General features: G+C 42.7%; 1 protein-coding gene across 2 annotated transcripts in view; it reads right to left on the bottom strand.

Moving 5' to 3' along the window:
* The window catches only part of LOC118382070 (cytoplasmic protein NCK1-like), a 99,000-nt gene that overhangs the window by 57,986 nt on the left and 24,004 nt on the right, over positions 1–17,010 (bottom strand). For both annotated transcript variants that reach the window (XM_052498585.1, XM_052498589.1), the window contains exon 2: positions 3,617–3,857. In XM_052498585.1, the coding sequence (XP_052354545.1) occupies positions 3,617–3,857 (241 nt within the window). The remainder of the gene's footprint in view (positions 1–3,616; positions 3,858–17,010) is intronic.

The raw sequence follows: 17,010 nt of genomic DNA, 5'->3' as shown, positions 1-17,010 counted from the left end.
GGCTATAGTTGTAATGTGTAAAGGTGGAGAGACTCTGGGTAGGACAACATGGTTGAATCTCTAGGCTATAGTTGTAATGTGTAAAGGTGGAGAGACTCTGGGTAGGGACAACATGGTTGAATCTCTAGGCTATAGTTGTAATGTGTAAAGGTGGAGAGACTCTGGGTAGGACAACATGGTTGAATCTCTAGGCTATAGTTGTAATGTGTAAAGGTGGAGAGCCTCTGGGTAGGACAACATGGTTGAATCTCTAGGCTATAGTTGTAACCTGTAAAGGTGGCACTTCTTCAAGTCCAGGTAAGACCCTGTTCCCGGTGGGCCATAGGAAGAAAAACACACAAAAATCAACACCCCCAACACAACAAAACAATTACACCCCCCCACACACACAATATAATTACACCCCTCCCACACACAACACAATTACACTCCCCTCCCACACACAAATATAATTACACCCCCACACACACACAAATATAATTACACCCCCCACACAAACAATATAATTATACCCCCCACACACAATATAATTACACCCCCCACACACACATAGAATTACACCCCCCCACACACACACAATATAATTACACCCCTCCCCACACACAACACAATTACACCCTCCCACACACAATATAATTACACCCCCCCAACACACACACAATATAATTACAACCCCCCACACACACACACAATATAATTACACTCCCCCTCACACACACACAATATAATTACACCCCCACACCATATAATTACACCCCCCACACCATATAATTACACCCCCCACCACAATATAATTACACCCACCCCACACCATATAATTACACCCCCACACAATATAATCACCCCCCCACACACAATATAATCACACCCCCCCAGACAAAATATAATCACACCCTCCCGACACAATATAATCACACCCCCACACAATATAATTACACCCCCCACACAATATAATTACACCCCCACACCATATAATTACACTCCCCCCGACACACAATATAATCACACCCCCCACACAAACAATATAATCACACACCCCCCCGACACACAATATAATCACACACACACCCCCGACACACAATATAATCACCCCCCGACAAAATATAATCACCCCCCGACAAAATATAATCACCCCCCGACAAAATATAATCACACCCTCCCACACAATATAATCACACCCCCCACACAATATAATTACACCCCCCACACACACACAATATAATTACACCCCCCCACACCATATAATTACACCCCCCCCCACACAATATAATCACACACCCCCGACACACAATATAATCACACCCCCCGACACACAATATAATCACACCGACACACAATATAATCACACCCCCCGACACACAATATAATCACAACCCCCCGACACACAATATAATCACACCCCGACACACAATATAATCACCCCCCGACACACAATATAATCACACCCCCCGACACACAATATAATCACCCCCCCCGACACACAATATAATCACACCCCCACACACAATATAATCACCCCCCCCGACACACAATATAATCACCCCCCACACACACAATATAATCACACACCCCCGACACACAATATAATCACACACACCCCCACACACAATATAATCACCCCGACACACAATATAATCACACCCCCGACACGCACACAATATAATCACACCCCCGACACACAATATAATCACCCCCCGACACACAATATAATCACCCCGAACAAACAATATAATCACACACCCCCACACAATGTAATTACACCCCCCACACAATATAATTACACCCCCACATACAGAATAATAATAATAATAATATATGCCATTTAGCTGACGTTTTTATCCAAACAATATACAGTCATGTGTGCATACATTCAGAATTGGTCCCGGGAATCGAACCACACTACCCAACAGCGTTACAAGAGCCATGCTCTAACAACTGAGCACACAACAGAATTACACCCCCCCACAATATAATTACACCCCCCCAACACACACAACAGAATTACACCCCCCAACACACACACAACAGAATTACACCCCCCCAACACCCCCCACAATACAATTACACCCCCCAACACACACAACAGAATTACACACACACACACACACAACAGAATTACACCCACACCCCCACAATACAATTACACCCCCCCAACACAAACGCATGTGCAGCTGGAGAAAATAATAAATCAAGACCACCTTTACTCCACACACAAAGACAAACATCTCCCTCGCCCTGCATTTGGCAAATCTGACCATAATTATATCCTCCCGATTCCTGCTTCCAAGCAAAAATTGAAGAAGGAAGTACCAGTAACTTGCCCAATATGGTAGTGGTCAGATGAAGCGGATGCTACTGATTTGCTAGCACAGACTGGAATACGTTCTGGGATTCATCCAATGGCGTTGAGGAGTATACCAACGCAGTCACCGGCTTCATCAATAAGAGCATCGACGACGTCGTTCCCACAGGGACCGTACGTACATTTCCCAACCAGAAGCCATGGGTTACAGGCAACATCTGCACTGAGCTAAAAGCCAGAGCTGCCGCCAATGAGTAGTTTTTGCTTGTAAGCAGGAATCAGGAGAATATAGGTATGGTCAGATTTCCCTGGCAGATAAATTAGCCTACATGGCTATATAGCAACAATATTATATTTAGAGATAACAATCGAGCCAAGTGTTTTGACTTCCACTAGGGATGTTAATGGTTAGTCACAGAACATTTTCACCAACGAAGCTTATCGGCCTATAGGTTATTTTGCGTAATTTTGTGGAATGAAATTAACAAGTGTCTATTTTTGTTAGTCTTCATCACAACCACACAGAACCCAGTTTGATGAGCAGAATGGCCCATCATCTGTCAGAGAGCAGCTCCTCAAAAAGCTGCTACTGTAAACCTGTGCGTTCACTGCACATCAAATAACACTTTTTTTAACGCTGTTTAAGGGGTTTACATGTCATAATAACTGTCACACAGGACAGTTCTGACCCAGTGGAACTGAGGTTAAGGTTAGGACAGTTCCTGACCTAGTGGAACTGAGGTTAAGGTTAGGACAGTTCTGACCTAGTGGAACTGAGGTTAAGGTTAGGACAGTGGAACTGAGGTTAAGGTTAGGACAGTGGAACTGAGGTTAAGGTTAGGACAGTGGAACTGAGGTTAAGGTTAGGACAGTGGAACTGAGGTTAAGGTTAGGACAGTTCCTGACCTAGTGGAACTGAGGTTAAGGTTAGGACAGTGGAACTGAGGTTAAGGTTAGGACAGTGGAACTGAGGTTAAGGTTAGGACAGTTCTGACCTAGTGTAACTGAGGTTAAGGTTAGGACAGTGTAACTGAGGTTAAGGTTAGGACAGTGTGACTGAGGTTAAGGTTAGGACAGTTCCTGACCGAGTGTAACTGAGGTTAAGGTTAGGACAGTTTCTGACCTAGTGTGTCTGAGGTTAAGGTTAGGACAGGTCCTGACCTAGTGTGACTGAGGTTATGACAGCTTGACTGAGGTTAAGGTTAGGACAGTTTCTGACCTCGTGTAACTGAGGTTAGCACAGTTTGACTGAGGTTAAGGTTAGGACAGTTCTGACCTAGTGTGTCTGAGGTTAAGGTTAGGACAGTTTCTGACCTAGTGTGTCTTTGAGGTTCTTGACGATGGATGCCTTCCTGGCGCTGTTCTTCCTCTCTACGTAGTTGGAGGGTACGAAGCCGGTCTTGTTGGTGGCGTTGCGGACCCTCCACCAGGACTTACTGTCGTCCAGCAGCCACAGCCGCTCGTTCTTCTTAATGTCCAACTCCTGGTCTTGCTGAGCCAGGTAGTCAAACTTGGCGATGACAATCACCTCTTCAGTCATCTTGGACCTCTGGACCTGGGGAGAGAGAGGAGATATACGGTTTAGTTTTGTCATCTTGGACCTGGGGACCTGTGTGACTGGCAGATAACTGTGTGGACAGTTTGGGACAGTGGACCAACGAGGTGTAGGCCTATCCCTGTTCTAATAAGCTATATCTGCACAGCTCCTTCAGCATTCAGATGCTTCTAAAAATGGCTTTCGCAATGTTAAATCATAGGCTTTATTAGTGGAGTGACAACCAACGTTGTTGGTCATCGTTACTAACCCCGCTGTATAGAATGTTGTTTTACCCAACTACTGAGTAGGGTTTTCAAATCGTTCAGATTTGATTAGGGTTGTTCAGGTTCACTATTGGTTTTGGTAGTTGTATTTAAGATTGTTCAGGTTCACTATTGGTTTTGGTAGTTGTATTTAAGATTGTTCAGGTTCACTATTGGTTTTGGTAGTTGTATTTAAGATTGTTCAGGTTCACTATTGGTTTTGGTAGTTGTATTTAAGATTGTTCAGGTTCACTATTGGTTTTGGTAGTTGTATTTAAGATTGTTCAGGTTCACTATTGGTTTTGGTAGTTGTATTTAAGATTGTTCAGGTTCACTATTGGTTTTGGTAGCTGTATTTAAGATTGTTCAGGTTCACTATTGGTTTTGGTAGTTGTATTTAAGATTGTTCAGGTTCACTATTGGTTTTGGTAGTTGTATTTAAGATTGTTCAGGTTCACTATTGGTTTTGGTAGCTGTATTTAAGATTGTTCAGGTTCACTATTGGTTTTGGTAGCTGTATTTAAGATTGTTCAGGTTCACTATTGGTTTTGGTAGCTGTATTTAAGATTGTTCAGGTTCACTATTGGTTTTGGTAGCTGTATTTAAGATTGTTCAGGTTCACTATTGGTTTTGGTAGCTGTATTTAAGATTGTTCAGGTTCACTATTGATTGTTCAGGTTTTGGTTTTAGCTGTATTTAAGATTGTTCAGGTTCACTATTGGTTTTGGTAGCTGTATTTAAGATTGTTCAGGTTCACTATTGGTTTTGGTAGCTGTATTTAAGATTGTTCAGGTTCACTATTGGTTTTGGTAGCTGTATTTAAGATTGTTCAGGTTCACTATTGGTTTTGGTAGCTGTATTTAAGATTGTTCAGGTTCACTATTGGTTTTGGTAGCTGTATTTAAGATTGTTCAGGTTCACTATTGGTTTTGGTAGCTGTATTTAAGATTGTTCAGGTTCACTATTGGTTTTGGTAGCTGTATTTAAGATTGTTCAGGTTCACTATTGGTTTTGGTAGCTGTATTTAAGATTGTTCAGGTTCACTATTGGTTTTGGTAGCTGTATTTAAGATTGTTCAGGTTCACTATTGGTTTTGGTAGCTGTATTTAAGATTGTTCAGGTTCACTATTGGTTTTGGTAGCTGTATTTAAGATTGTTCAGGTTCACTATTGGTTTTGGTAGCTGTATTTAAGATTGTTCAGGTTCACTATTGGTTTTGGTAGCTGTATTTAAGATTGTTCAGGTTCACTATTGGTTTTGGTAGCTGTATTTAAGATTGTTCAGGTTCACTATTGGTTTTGGTAGCTGTATTTAAGATTGTTCAGGTTCACTATTGGTTTTGGTAGCTGTATTTAAGATTGTTCAGGTTCACTATTGGTTTTGGTAGCTGTATTTAAGATTGTTCAGGTTCACTATTGGTTTTGGTAGCTGTATTTAAGATTGTTCAGGTTCACTATTGGTTTTGGTAGCTGTATTTAAGATTGTTCAGGTTCACTATTGGTTTTGGTAGCTGTATTTAAGATTGTTCAGGTTCACTATTGGTTTTGGTAGCTGTATTTAAGATTGTTCAGGATTGTTAAGATTGTTGGTTTTGGTTTAGCTGTATTTAAGATTGTTCAGGTTCACTATTGGTTTTGGTAGCTGTATTTAAGATTGTTCAGGTTCACTATTGGTTTTGGTAGCTGTATTTAAGATTGTTCAGGTTCACTATTGGTTTTGGTAGCTGTATTTAAGATTGTTCAGGTTCACTATTGGTTTTGGTAGCTGTATTTAAGATTGTTCAGGTTCACTATTGGTTTTGGTAGCTGTATTTAAGATTGTTCAGGTTCACTATTGGTTTTGGTAGTTGTATTTAAGATTGTTTTGGTAGTTGTATTTAAGATTGTTTTGGTAGTTGTATTTAAGATTGTTTTGGTAGTTGTATTTAAGATTGTTTTGGTAGTTGTATTTAAGATTGTTTTGGTAGTTGTATTTAAGATTGTTTTGGTAGTTGTATTTAAGATTGTTTTGGTAGTTGTATTTAAGATTGTTTTGGTAGTTGTATTTAAGATTGTTTTGGTAGTTGTATTTAAGATTGTTGTATTTAAGATTGTTCAGGTTCACTATTGGTTTTGGTAGTTGTATTTAAGATTGTTCACTATTGGTTTTGGTTCACTATTGGTTTTGGTAGTTGTATTTAAGATTGTTCAGGTTCACTATTGGTTTTGGTAGTTGTATTTAAGATTGTTCAGGTTCACTATTGGTTTTGGTAGTTGTATTTAAGATTGTTCAGGTTCACTATTGGTTTTGGTAGTTGTATTTAAGATTGTTCAGGTTCACTATTGGTTTTGGTAGTTGTATTTAAGATTGTTCAGGTTCACTATTGGTTTTGGTAGTTGTATTTAAGATTGTTCAGGTTCACTATTGGTTTTGGTAGTTGTATTTAAGATTGTTCAGGTTCACTATTGGTTTTGGTAGTTGTATTTAAGATTGTTCAGGTTCACTATTGGTTTTGGTAGTTGTATTTAAGATTGTTCAGGTTCACTATTGGTTTTGGTAGTTGTATTTAAGATTGTTCAGGTTCACTATTGGTTTTGGTAGTTGTATTTAAGATTGTTCAGGTTCACTATTGGTTTTGGTAGTTGTATTTAAGATTGTTCAGGTTCACTATTGGTTTTGGTAGTTGTATTTAAGATTGTTCAGGTTCACTATTGGTTTTGGTAGTTGTATTTAAGATTGTTCAGGTTCACTATTGGTTTTGGTAGTTGTATTTAAGATTGTTCAGGTTCACTATTGGTTTTGGTAGTTGTATTTAAGATTGTTCAGGTTCACTATTGGTTTTGGTAGTTGTATTTAAGATTGTTCAGGTTCACTATTGGTTTTGGTAGTTGTATTTAAGATTGTTCAGGTTCACTATTGGTTTTGGTAGTTGTATTTAAGATTGTTCAGGTTCACTATTGGTTTTGGTAGTTGTATTTAAGATTGTTCAGGTTCACTATTGGTTTTGGTAGTTGTATTTAAGATTGTTCAGGTTCACTATTGGTTTTGGTAGTTGTATTTAAGATTGTTCAGGTTCACTATTGGTTTTGGTAGTTGTATTTAAGATTGTTCAGGTTCACTATTGGTTTTGGTAGTTGTATTTAAGATTGTTCAGGTTCACTATTGGTTTTGGTAGTTGTATTTAAGATTGTTCAGATTGTTCACTATTGGTTTTGGTAGTTGTATTTAAGATTGTTCAGGTTCACTATTGGTTTTGGTAGTTGTATTTAAGATTGTTCAGGTTCACTATTGGTTTTGGTAGTTGTATTTAAGATTGTATTTAAGATTGTTCAGGTTCACTATTGGTTTTGGTAGTTGTATTTAAGATTGTTCAGGTTCACTATTGGTTTTGGTAGTTGTATTTAAGATTGTTCAGGTTCACTATTGGTTTTGGTAGTTGTATTTAAGATTGTTCAGGTTCACTATTGGTTTTGGTAGTTGTATTTAAGATTGTTCAGGTTCACTATTGGTTTTGGTAGTTGTATTTAAGATTGTTCAGGTTCACTATTGGTAGTTGTTTTGGTAGTTGTATTTAAGATTGTTTTGGTAGTTGTATTTAAGATTGTTTTGGTAGTTGTATTTAAGATTGTTTTGGTAGTTGTATTTAAGATTGTTTTGGTAGTTGTATTTAAGATTGTTTTGGTAGTTGTATTTAAGATTGTTCAGGTTCACTATTGGTTTTGGTAGTTGTATTTAAGATTGTTCAGGTTCACTATTGGTTTTGGTAGTTGTATTTAAGATTGTTCAGGTTCACTATTGGTTTTGGTAGTTGTATTTAAGATTGTTCAGGTTCACTATTGGTTTTGGTAGTTGTATTTAAGATTGTTCAGGTTCACTATTGGTTTTGGTAGTTGTATTTAAGATTGTTCAGGTTCACCATTGGTTTTGGTAGTTGTATTTGGGTCACGTCATAAAGGACACAGGGTGTCTGTTAGACATTAACAGCCGGCCTTTGGCCCAATAAAACACATTTGAAAAGCAGATCAAGAAATGTATTTGTGGCCAATTGTCAGGGAGAAGAAAAAAATCCCATTGAGAAAATGTTTTTGAACCTCCTCATTGATGGATGGTTAAAGAGTTTATTAGCAACATTTAGTGGAATTAAATTGGGTGTGAACAGTATATTCATTATGCATCTTATCACATGCGTCCAGCACACAGATATACAGTCTGAGTGGATGATCTGTCACAAAAGCACAAGAGCTGGTGCTACAGCATCTCAAACATGAAATGAATTGTCAACGGAAGGCAGGCTTCCCCAGCGCCTCACACACCACTCTGCTATGAGCTGGAGGCAGTATGGATTTTGAAAACATATTCTTACATGGTTGGAAACATGAAGGTTTTACTACGAGGCACGCCTTACCTTGCTTCAAAATAGCCTAGCCAAAAATCAGACCATATCCGTGGAGGCAATTATTTTAGAATATACTTTCTTTCGTTGTCCAGTTGACCAAAGGCACTAACCTAGTCATATTAGCATCCCATGCTAGTTGTTGATAATCCTAGTCATATTAGCATCCCATGCTAGTTGTTGATAATCCTCGTCATATTAGCATCCCATCCTAATTCATAATCCTAGTCATATTAGCATCCCATGCTAGTTGATAATCCTGATAATCCCATGCTAGTTGTTGATAATCCAGTCATTAGCATCCCATGCTCGTTGTTGATAATCCTAGTCATATTAGCATCCCATGCTCGTTGTTGATAATCATAGTCATATTAGCATCCCATGCTAGTTGTTGATAATCCTAGTCATATTAGCATCCCATGCTAGTTGATGATAATCCTAGTCATATTAGCATCCCATGCTAGTTTGTTGATAATCCCCTAGTCATATTAGTAGCCTATGATAAACCTAGTCATATTAGTAACCCATGATAATCCTAGTCATATTAGCATCCCATGCTAGTTGTTGATAATCATAGTCATATTAGCATCCCATGCTAGTTGTTGATAATCCTAGTCATATTAGCATCCCATGCTAGTTGATGATAATCCTAGTCATATTAGCATCCCATGCTAGTTGATGATAATCCCTAGTTGTTGATAATCAGTCATATTAGCAACCCATGCTAGTTGATGATAATCCTAGTCATATTAGCATCCCATGCTAGTTGATGATAATCCCTCATATTAGCATCCCATGCTAGTTGATGATATTAGCATCCCATGCTAGTTGATGATTCTAGTCATATTAGCATCCCATGCTCATATTAGTTGATGATAATCCTAGTCATATTAGCATCCCATGCTAGTTGTTGATAATCCTAGTCATATTAGCATCCCATGCTAGTTGTTGATAATCCTAGTCATATTAGCATCCCATGCTAGTTGTTGATAATCCTAGTCATATTAGCATCCCATGCTAGTTGTTGATAATCCTAGTCATATTAGCATCCCATGCTAGTTGTTGATAATCCTAGTCATATTAGCATCCCATGCTAGTTGTTGATAATCCTAGTCATATTAGCATCCCATGCTAGTTGTTGATAATCCTAGTCATATTAGCATCCCATGCTAGTTGTTGATAATCCTAGTCATATTAGCATCCCATGCTAGTTGTTGATAATCCTAGTCATATTAGCATCCCATGCTAGTTGTTGATAATCCTAGTCATACTAGCAACCCATGCTAGTTGTTGATAATCCTAGTCATATTAGCATCCCATGCTAGTTGTTGATAATCCTAGTCATATTAGCATCCCATGCTAGTTGTTGATAATCCTAGTCATATTAGCATCCCATGCTAGTTGATGATAATCCTAGTCATATTAGCATCCCATGCTAGTTGTTGATAATCCTAGTCATATTAGCATCCCATGCTAGTTGATGATAATCCTCGTCATATTAGCATCCCATGCTAGTTGATGATAATCCTCGTCATATTAGCATCCCATGCTAGTTGTTGATAATCCTAGTCATATTAGCATCCCATGCTAGTTGTTGATAATCCTAGTCATATTAGCATCCCATGCTAGTTGTTGATAATCCTAGTCATATTAGCAACCCATGCTAGTTGTTGATAATCCTAGTCATATTAGCATCCCATGCTAGTTGATGATAATCCTAGTCATATTAGCATCCCATGCTAGTTGATGATAATCCTAGTCATATTAGCATCCCATGCTAGTTGATGATAATCCCATATTAGCATCCCATCTAGTTGTTGATAATTAGCATCCCATGCAGGTTGATGATAATCCTGCTAGTTGTTGATAATCCTAGTCATATTAGCATCCCATGCTAGTTGTTGATAATCCTAGTCATATTAGCAATCCCATGCTAGTTGTTGATAATCCTAGTCATATTAGCATCCCATGCTAGTTGTTGATAATCCTCGTCATATTAGCATCCCATCCTAATTCATAATCCTAGTCATATTAGCATCCCATGCTAGTTGTTGATAATCCTAGTCATATTAGCATCCCATGCTAATTGTTGATAATCCTAGTCATATTAGCATCCCATGCTAATTGTTGATAATCCTAGTCATATTAGCATCCCATGCTAGTTGTTGATAATCCTAGTCATATTAGCATCCCATGCTAGTTGTTGATAATCCTAGTCATATTAGCATCCCATGCTAGTTGTTGATAATACTAGTCATATTAGCATCCCATGCTAGTTGATGATAATCCTAGTCATATTAGCAAGCCATGCTAATTGTTGATAATCCTAGTCATATTAGCAACCCATGCTAGTTGTTGATAATCCTAGTCATATTAGCATCCCATGCTAGTTGTTGATAATCCTAGTCATATTAGCATCCCATGCTAGTTGTTGATAATCCTAGTCATATTAGCAAGCCATGCTAATTGTTGATAATCCTAGTCATATTAGCATCCCATGCTAGTTGTTGATAATCCTCGTCATATTAGCATCCCATGCTAGTTGTTGATAATCCTAGTCATATTAGCATCCCATTCAAGTTGTTGATAATCCTAGTCATATTAGCAAGCCATGCAAGTTGTTGATAATCCTAGTCATATTAGCATCCCATCCTAATTGATAATCCTAGTCATATTAGCATCCCATCCTAATTGATAATCCTAGTCATATTAGCATCCCATGCTAGTTGTTGATAATCCTAGTCATATTAGCATCCCATGCTAGTTGTTGATAATCCTAGTCATATTAGCATCCCATGCTAGTTGTTGATAATCCTAGTCATATTAGCATCCCATGCTAGTTGTTGATAATCCTAGTCATATTAGCAAGCCATGCTAGTTATTGCATCTTCAGATCTCCCCCTCTTCCTAAATGTCATGTCTAACGGACGTTTTCATCTCTGTCACATGCAGTGCGCTTTTGTCAACCGTGTTTTCCGCTATTTGTACTACGGAAGGAACATCTGCACGTAGCCGTAGCCTACTAGCCTCGTGTTCACTGCTGTACTTCAGTGGTCAAATAATCGACAGTTTAAACTCAAATTCTGATCTGTTGCATCAGACTTAACATTTGGTATTTTTAAGTAGCCTAGGCCTACTGTTCGTATGAAGAGTCTGTTCAGGAATAGGCTATTTCTTTCTAGTTACTAGTTGTTGTTAAACAGTGTTAAAGTTGTTCAGAGGGTGTAACACATCCAAAAAGCCCAGACTAAATGAGTGGACATGGTGTTAAAGCACTGTGCTGAACAACTGGCCGGTGTTTTTACAGACCTTTTTCAATCCTCACTGGACCAGCAACACGTGCCAGTATTGTGGAAGAACTCAATAATTATACCCATTTCTAAAACATCTAATCCCTCTGTGCTTAATTAATTTTATTTTTTAATTGTACCTTTATTTAACCAGGCAAGTCAGTTAAGAACAAATTCTTATTTTCAATGACGGCCCCTCTAGATGTCTATGGTCTATAGACACTATAGACATCTAGAGGGGGTATTAACATGGTCTATAGACGTCTAGAGGGGGTATTAACATGGTCTATAGACATCTAGAGGGGGTATTAACATGGTCTATAGACGTCTAGAGGGGGTATTAACATGGTCTATAGACGTCTAGAGGGGGTATTAACATGGTCTATAGACGTCTAGAGGGGGTATTAACATGGTCTATAGACATCTAGAGGGGGTATTAACATGGTCTATAGATGTCTAGAGGGGTTATTAACATGGTCTATAGACATCTAGAGGGGGTATTAACATGGTCTATAGATGTCTAGAGGGGTTATTAACATGGTCTATAGACATCTAGAGGGGTTATTAACATGGTCTATAGACATCTAGAGGGGGTATTAACATGCTCCTTATAGGACACATCACTGCACTCTATACTCCGCTGTAAACTGGTCATCTCTGTATACCCGTCGCAAGACCCACTGGTTGATGCATATTTATAAAACCCTCTTAGGCCTCACTCCCCCCTATCTGAGATATCTACTGCAGTCGTCATCATTCACATACAACACCCATTCTGCCAGTCACATTCTGTTAAAGGTCCCCAAAGCACACTGTCATGACGTTGGCGTCTTTGGGTACAGAAAGCCCATCCCCCTCTCTCTGCCTTCCGCTGTGGTCAAAGAGACGTGGTAAACTCCTGAGAATCTCCTCATGGACACACAGTATAGAGAGAGTAGATTTTCATAGAGGACAAAGGAAATCCTTCCACCTCACAGAACTTGAGGTACGAACAAATTTCAAGTTCCGGAGAAAAGTATAAAAGATTGGTGAAGAATCCAGCTACGAACTGGTCCGTTTGTTACAACATGGGGGCGCTCATGGGAGACGGTGTGGCCACATTACCATAATGCTGTTTATATAACAGCCTCAGATATGAGGTTTACATCTAATTGTTGTATAAGATTAATGAGTGAGGATGATACTGTTTGTATAATTGTGTAATATGATTTTGGACTGTTTAATGAAGAAAACTCCAATTCCCTTTTGATTTGAACTAAATCAGAGGACCGCCCCTGAGCCCAGTTAGGGTCAGGCATCCTGGGACAGCCCCTGAGCCCAGTTAGGGTCAGACATCCTGGGACCGCCCCTGAGCCCAGTTAGGGTCAGACATCCTGGGACCGCCCCTGAGCCCAGTTAGGGTCAGACATCCTGGGACAGCCCCTGAGCCCAGTTAGGGTCAGACATCCTGGGACAGCCCCTGAGCCCAGTTAGGGTCAGACATCCTGGGACAGCCCCTGAGCCCAGTTAGGGTCAGACATCCTGGGACAGCCCCTGAGCCCAGTTAGGGTCAGGCATCCTGGGACAGCCCCTGAGCCCAGTTAGGGTCAGGCATCCTGGGACAGCCCCTGAGCCCAGTTAGGGTCAGGCATCCTGGGACAGCCCCTGAGCCCAGTTAGGGTCAGGCATCCTGGGACAGCCCCTGAGCCCAGTTAGGGTCAGGCATCCTGGGACCGCCCCTGAGCCCAGTTAGGGTCAGGCCTCCTGGGACCGCCCCTGAGCCCAGTTAGGGTCAGGCCTCCTGGGACCGCCCCTGAGCCCAGTTAGGGTCAGGCCTCCTGGGACCGCCCCTGAGCCCAGTTAGGGTCAGACATCCTGGGACCGCCCCTGAGCCCAGTTAGGGTCAGACATCCTGGGACCGCCCCTGAGCCCAGTTAGGGTCAGACATCCTGGGACCGCCCCTGAGCCCAGTTAGGGTCAGACATCCTGGGACCGCCCCTGAGCCCAGTTAGGGTCAGACATCCTGGGACAGCCCCTGAGCCCAGTTAGGGTCAGACATCCTGGGACAGCCCCTGAGCCCAGTTAGGGTCAGACATCCTGGGACAGCCCCTGAGCCCAGTTAGGGTCAGACATCCTGGGACAGCCCCTGAGCCCAGTTAGGGTCAGACATCCCGGGACCGCCCCTGAGCCCAGTTAGGGTCAGACATCCTGGGACAGCCCCTGAGCCCAGTTAGGGTCAGGCATCCTGGGACCGCCCCTGAGCCCAGTTAGGGTCAGGCATCCTGGGACCGCCCCTGAGCCCAGTTAGGGTCAGGCATCCTGGGACCGCCCCTGAGCCCAGTTAGGGTCAGACATCCTGGGACCGCCCCTGAGCCCAGTTAGGGTCAGGCATCCTGGGACCGCCCCTGAGCCCAGTTAGGGTCAGGCATCCTGGGACCGCCCCTGAGCCCAGTTAGGGTCAGGCATCCTGGGACCGCCCCTGAGCCCAGTTAGGGTCAGGCATCCTGGGACCGCCCCTGAGCCCAGTTAGGGTCAGGCATCCTGGGACCGCCCCTGAGCCCAGTTAGGGTCAGGCATCCTGGGACCGCCCCTGAGCCCAGTTAGGGTCAGGCCTCCTGGGACCGCCCTCTTTGGACCTTCCGAATACAAACCCCCACTCGGGTTTTCAATCAGCAGACAGAGCCAAAGGACAAATGTTGACTAACAGATATGTAAACAACAACAACAAATCTGCAATTAAATCATCTTTTATTTCAGCTCATGAAACAAGGGACCAACACTTTACATGTTTATATTTTTGTTCAGTGTTCAGTTGTTTTTTAGTGACTATGTACCATGTGGTTTTGAAGTAGGATATTCTTCAACATTTCAACATGTTGTAGGCTATTAAACCTGATTTTATATACGTTTTCAATTTAACCAGGCAGGTCAGTTATGAACAAATTCTTATTTACAATGGACAGCCTAACCCAGACAATGCTGGGACAATTGTGTGCCGTCCTATGGGACTCCCAATCACGGCCGGTTGTGATACAGCCTGGAATCAAACCAGGGTCTGTCTGCATTGACGCCTCTAGCACTGAGATAGTCTGTCACTCGGGAGCCCCGAAACCGAGGAGTATTTCTGTCTGTAATAAATCCGTAAAAACCTATTCTGATATGCTGGGCCTGGCTCCCCAGTGCGTGGGCCTGGCTCCCCAGTGCGTGGGCCTGGCTCCCCAGTGAGTGGGCCTGGCTCCCCAGTGAGTGGGCCTGGCTCCCCAGTGAGTGGGCCTGGCTCCCCAGTGAGTGGGCCTGGCTCCCCAGTGAGTGGGCCTGGCTCCCCAGTGCGTGGGCCTGGCTCCCCAGTGCGTGGGCCTGGCTCCCCAGTGCGTGGGCCTGGCTCCCCAGTGCGTGGGCCTGGCTCCCCAGTGAGTGGGCCTGGCTCCCCAGTGAGTGGGCCTGGCTCCCCAGTGAGTGGGCCTGGCTCCCCAATGAGTGGGCCTGGCTCCCCAGTGAGTGGGCCTGGCTCCCCAGTGCGTGGGCCTGGCTCCCCAGTGCGTGGGCCTGGCTCCCCAGTGCGTGGGCCTGGCTCCCCAGTGAGTGGGCCTGGCTCCCCAGTGCGTGGGCCTGGCTCCCCAGTGCGTGGGCCTGGCTCCCCAGTGCGTGGGCCTGGCTCCCCAGTGCGTGGGCCTGGCTCCCCAGTGAGTGGGCCTGGCTCCCCAGTGAGTGGGCCTGGCTCCCCAGTGAGTGGGCCTATATCCTCCCAGGGCCACCCATGGCTGTGGCCCTTCCCAGTCATGCGAAATCCATAGATGAGGCCTTAATTTATTTCAATTGACGGATTTCATTATTTGAACTGCAACTCAGAAAAATCATTGAAATTGTTGCGTTGATATCATTTGTTCAGTATAATTTTCCCTAGTCAGATTACCAGCCTCACTAACAGCATAACGGTGTTAACCTAATGCTTCTATCTAGTACGGAGGCATCAATCAGCCGGTTAGATAGAGGAAGCAGGAAAAGTGCACATTGAACCACACCAAAGCCACAGCAGTTCTCACAGCGTTGCAACCCCTTCCACCGCAACAATGTTGCACATGGTCTACGTGTCAATGTGTACAGCCTCCATCTTCCCAGTAGATACAGGTCTTTACTCCTCCATCTTCTCAGGAGATACAGGTCTCTACTCCTCCATCTTCCCAGTAGATACAGGTCTCTACTCCTCCATCTTCTCAGGAGATACAGGTCTCTACTCCTCCATCTTCCCAGGAGATACAAGTCTCTCTACTTCTCCATCTTCCCAGGAGATACAAGTCTCTCTACTTCTCCATCTTCCCAGGAGATACAAGTCTCTCTACTTCTCCATCTTCCCAGGAGATACAAGTCTCTCTACTTCTCCATCTTCCCAGGAGATAATCTGGGTCAGTGCTCGGGAGCAGTGAAACAGCAAAAGAGTTACCTGAGATGGACAGAGAGCGACAGACAGAGATAGCGGAGTAACCTCACCCTTCAGACAGATTGCTAAAAATCAGGCTTTTGGAATGTGATGCTCTGTGAGCTCTGAGCAAGGCCCCCTCCGGCACCAATGCTACACCTCCTTACAGCACACACTAGTATAGGCTACACACGCACACGCACAGTCTGAACCCAGAATGGACAGACCAGTTTAGAGAAGACTAGGAATAGTTACAATTGGGTGTGATTTTACAGATTACACCTAACCCAAGAGAACATATCTGACCCCAAAACTGTAGTTGACACCAAAGCCTGTATTTCTTCAGCTCTGAATCTCCTGACAGCAAATCCCAAATCCTCCCAAATCCTCCCAAATCCTCTCAAAACAAAAACGGCATAGAAGCAGCAAGTAGTCGAGGCGACCGGGTCTGCTGTGAGACAGGAAGTGGGGACACCGTAGAGAATGGGGGTGGAAGAGTGACGCAACACCCCTCTGACAGGGAACCATGAGATCAAGAGGTCAGAGTTCAGAGACATGCATATCATTAATGAGAGAGTAGAGCAAACAGAGTAGAGAGAAAACAGAGAGAGAAAACAGAGAGAACAGGGCTAACAACACTGTGTGAAATCAGTTGGTTACCTGGGATGCATGAAACCCGTCATGAAAATTAAATAACCTTCATAAATGTTTAAAAGGACCCCCCCACACAGGAAGTTGTCCCCACTATTTCGATGTAATTTCCTGTCTTAGAGAGGAAATGCACGATTAAGTTCAACCTGCATACGGTGCGATCAGAAAGAATTCAGACCAGTTTACCCTTTTTCCACAT

The sequence above is a fragment of the Oncorhynchus keta genome, chromosome 4 (genome assembly GCF_023373465.1).
Source record: "Oncorhynchus keta strain PuntledgeMale-10-30-2019 chromosome 4, Oket_V2, whole genome shotgun sequence".
NCBI classification, from domain to species: Eukaryota; Metazoa; Chordata; class Actinopteri; order Salmoniformes; family Salmonidae; genus Oncorhynchus; species Oncorhynchus keta.
This window is presented reverse-complemented; position numbering and strand designations above follow the sequence as displayed.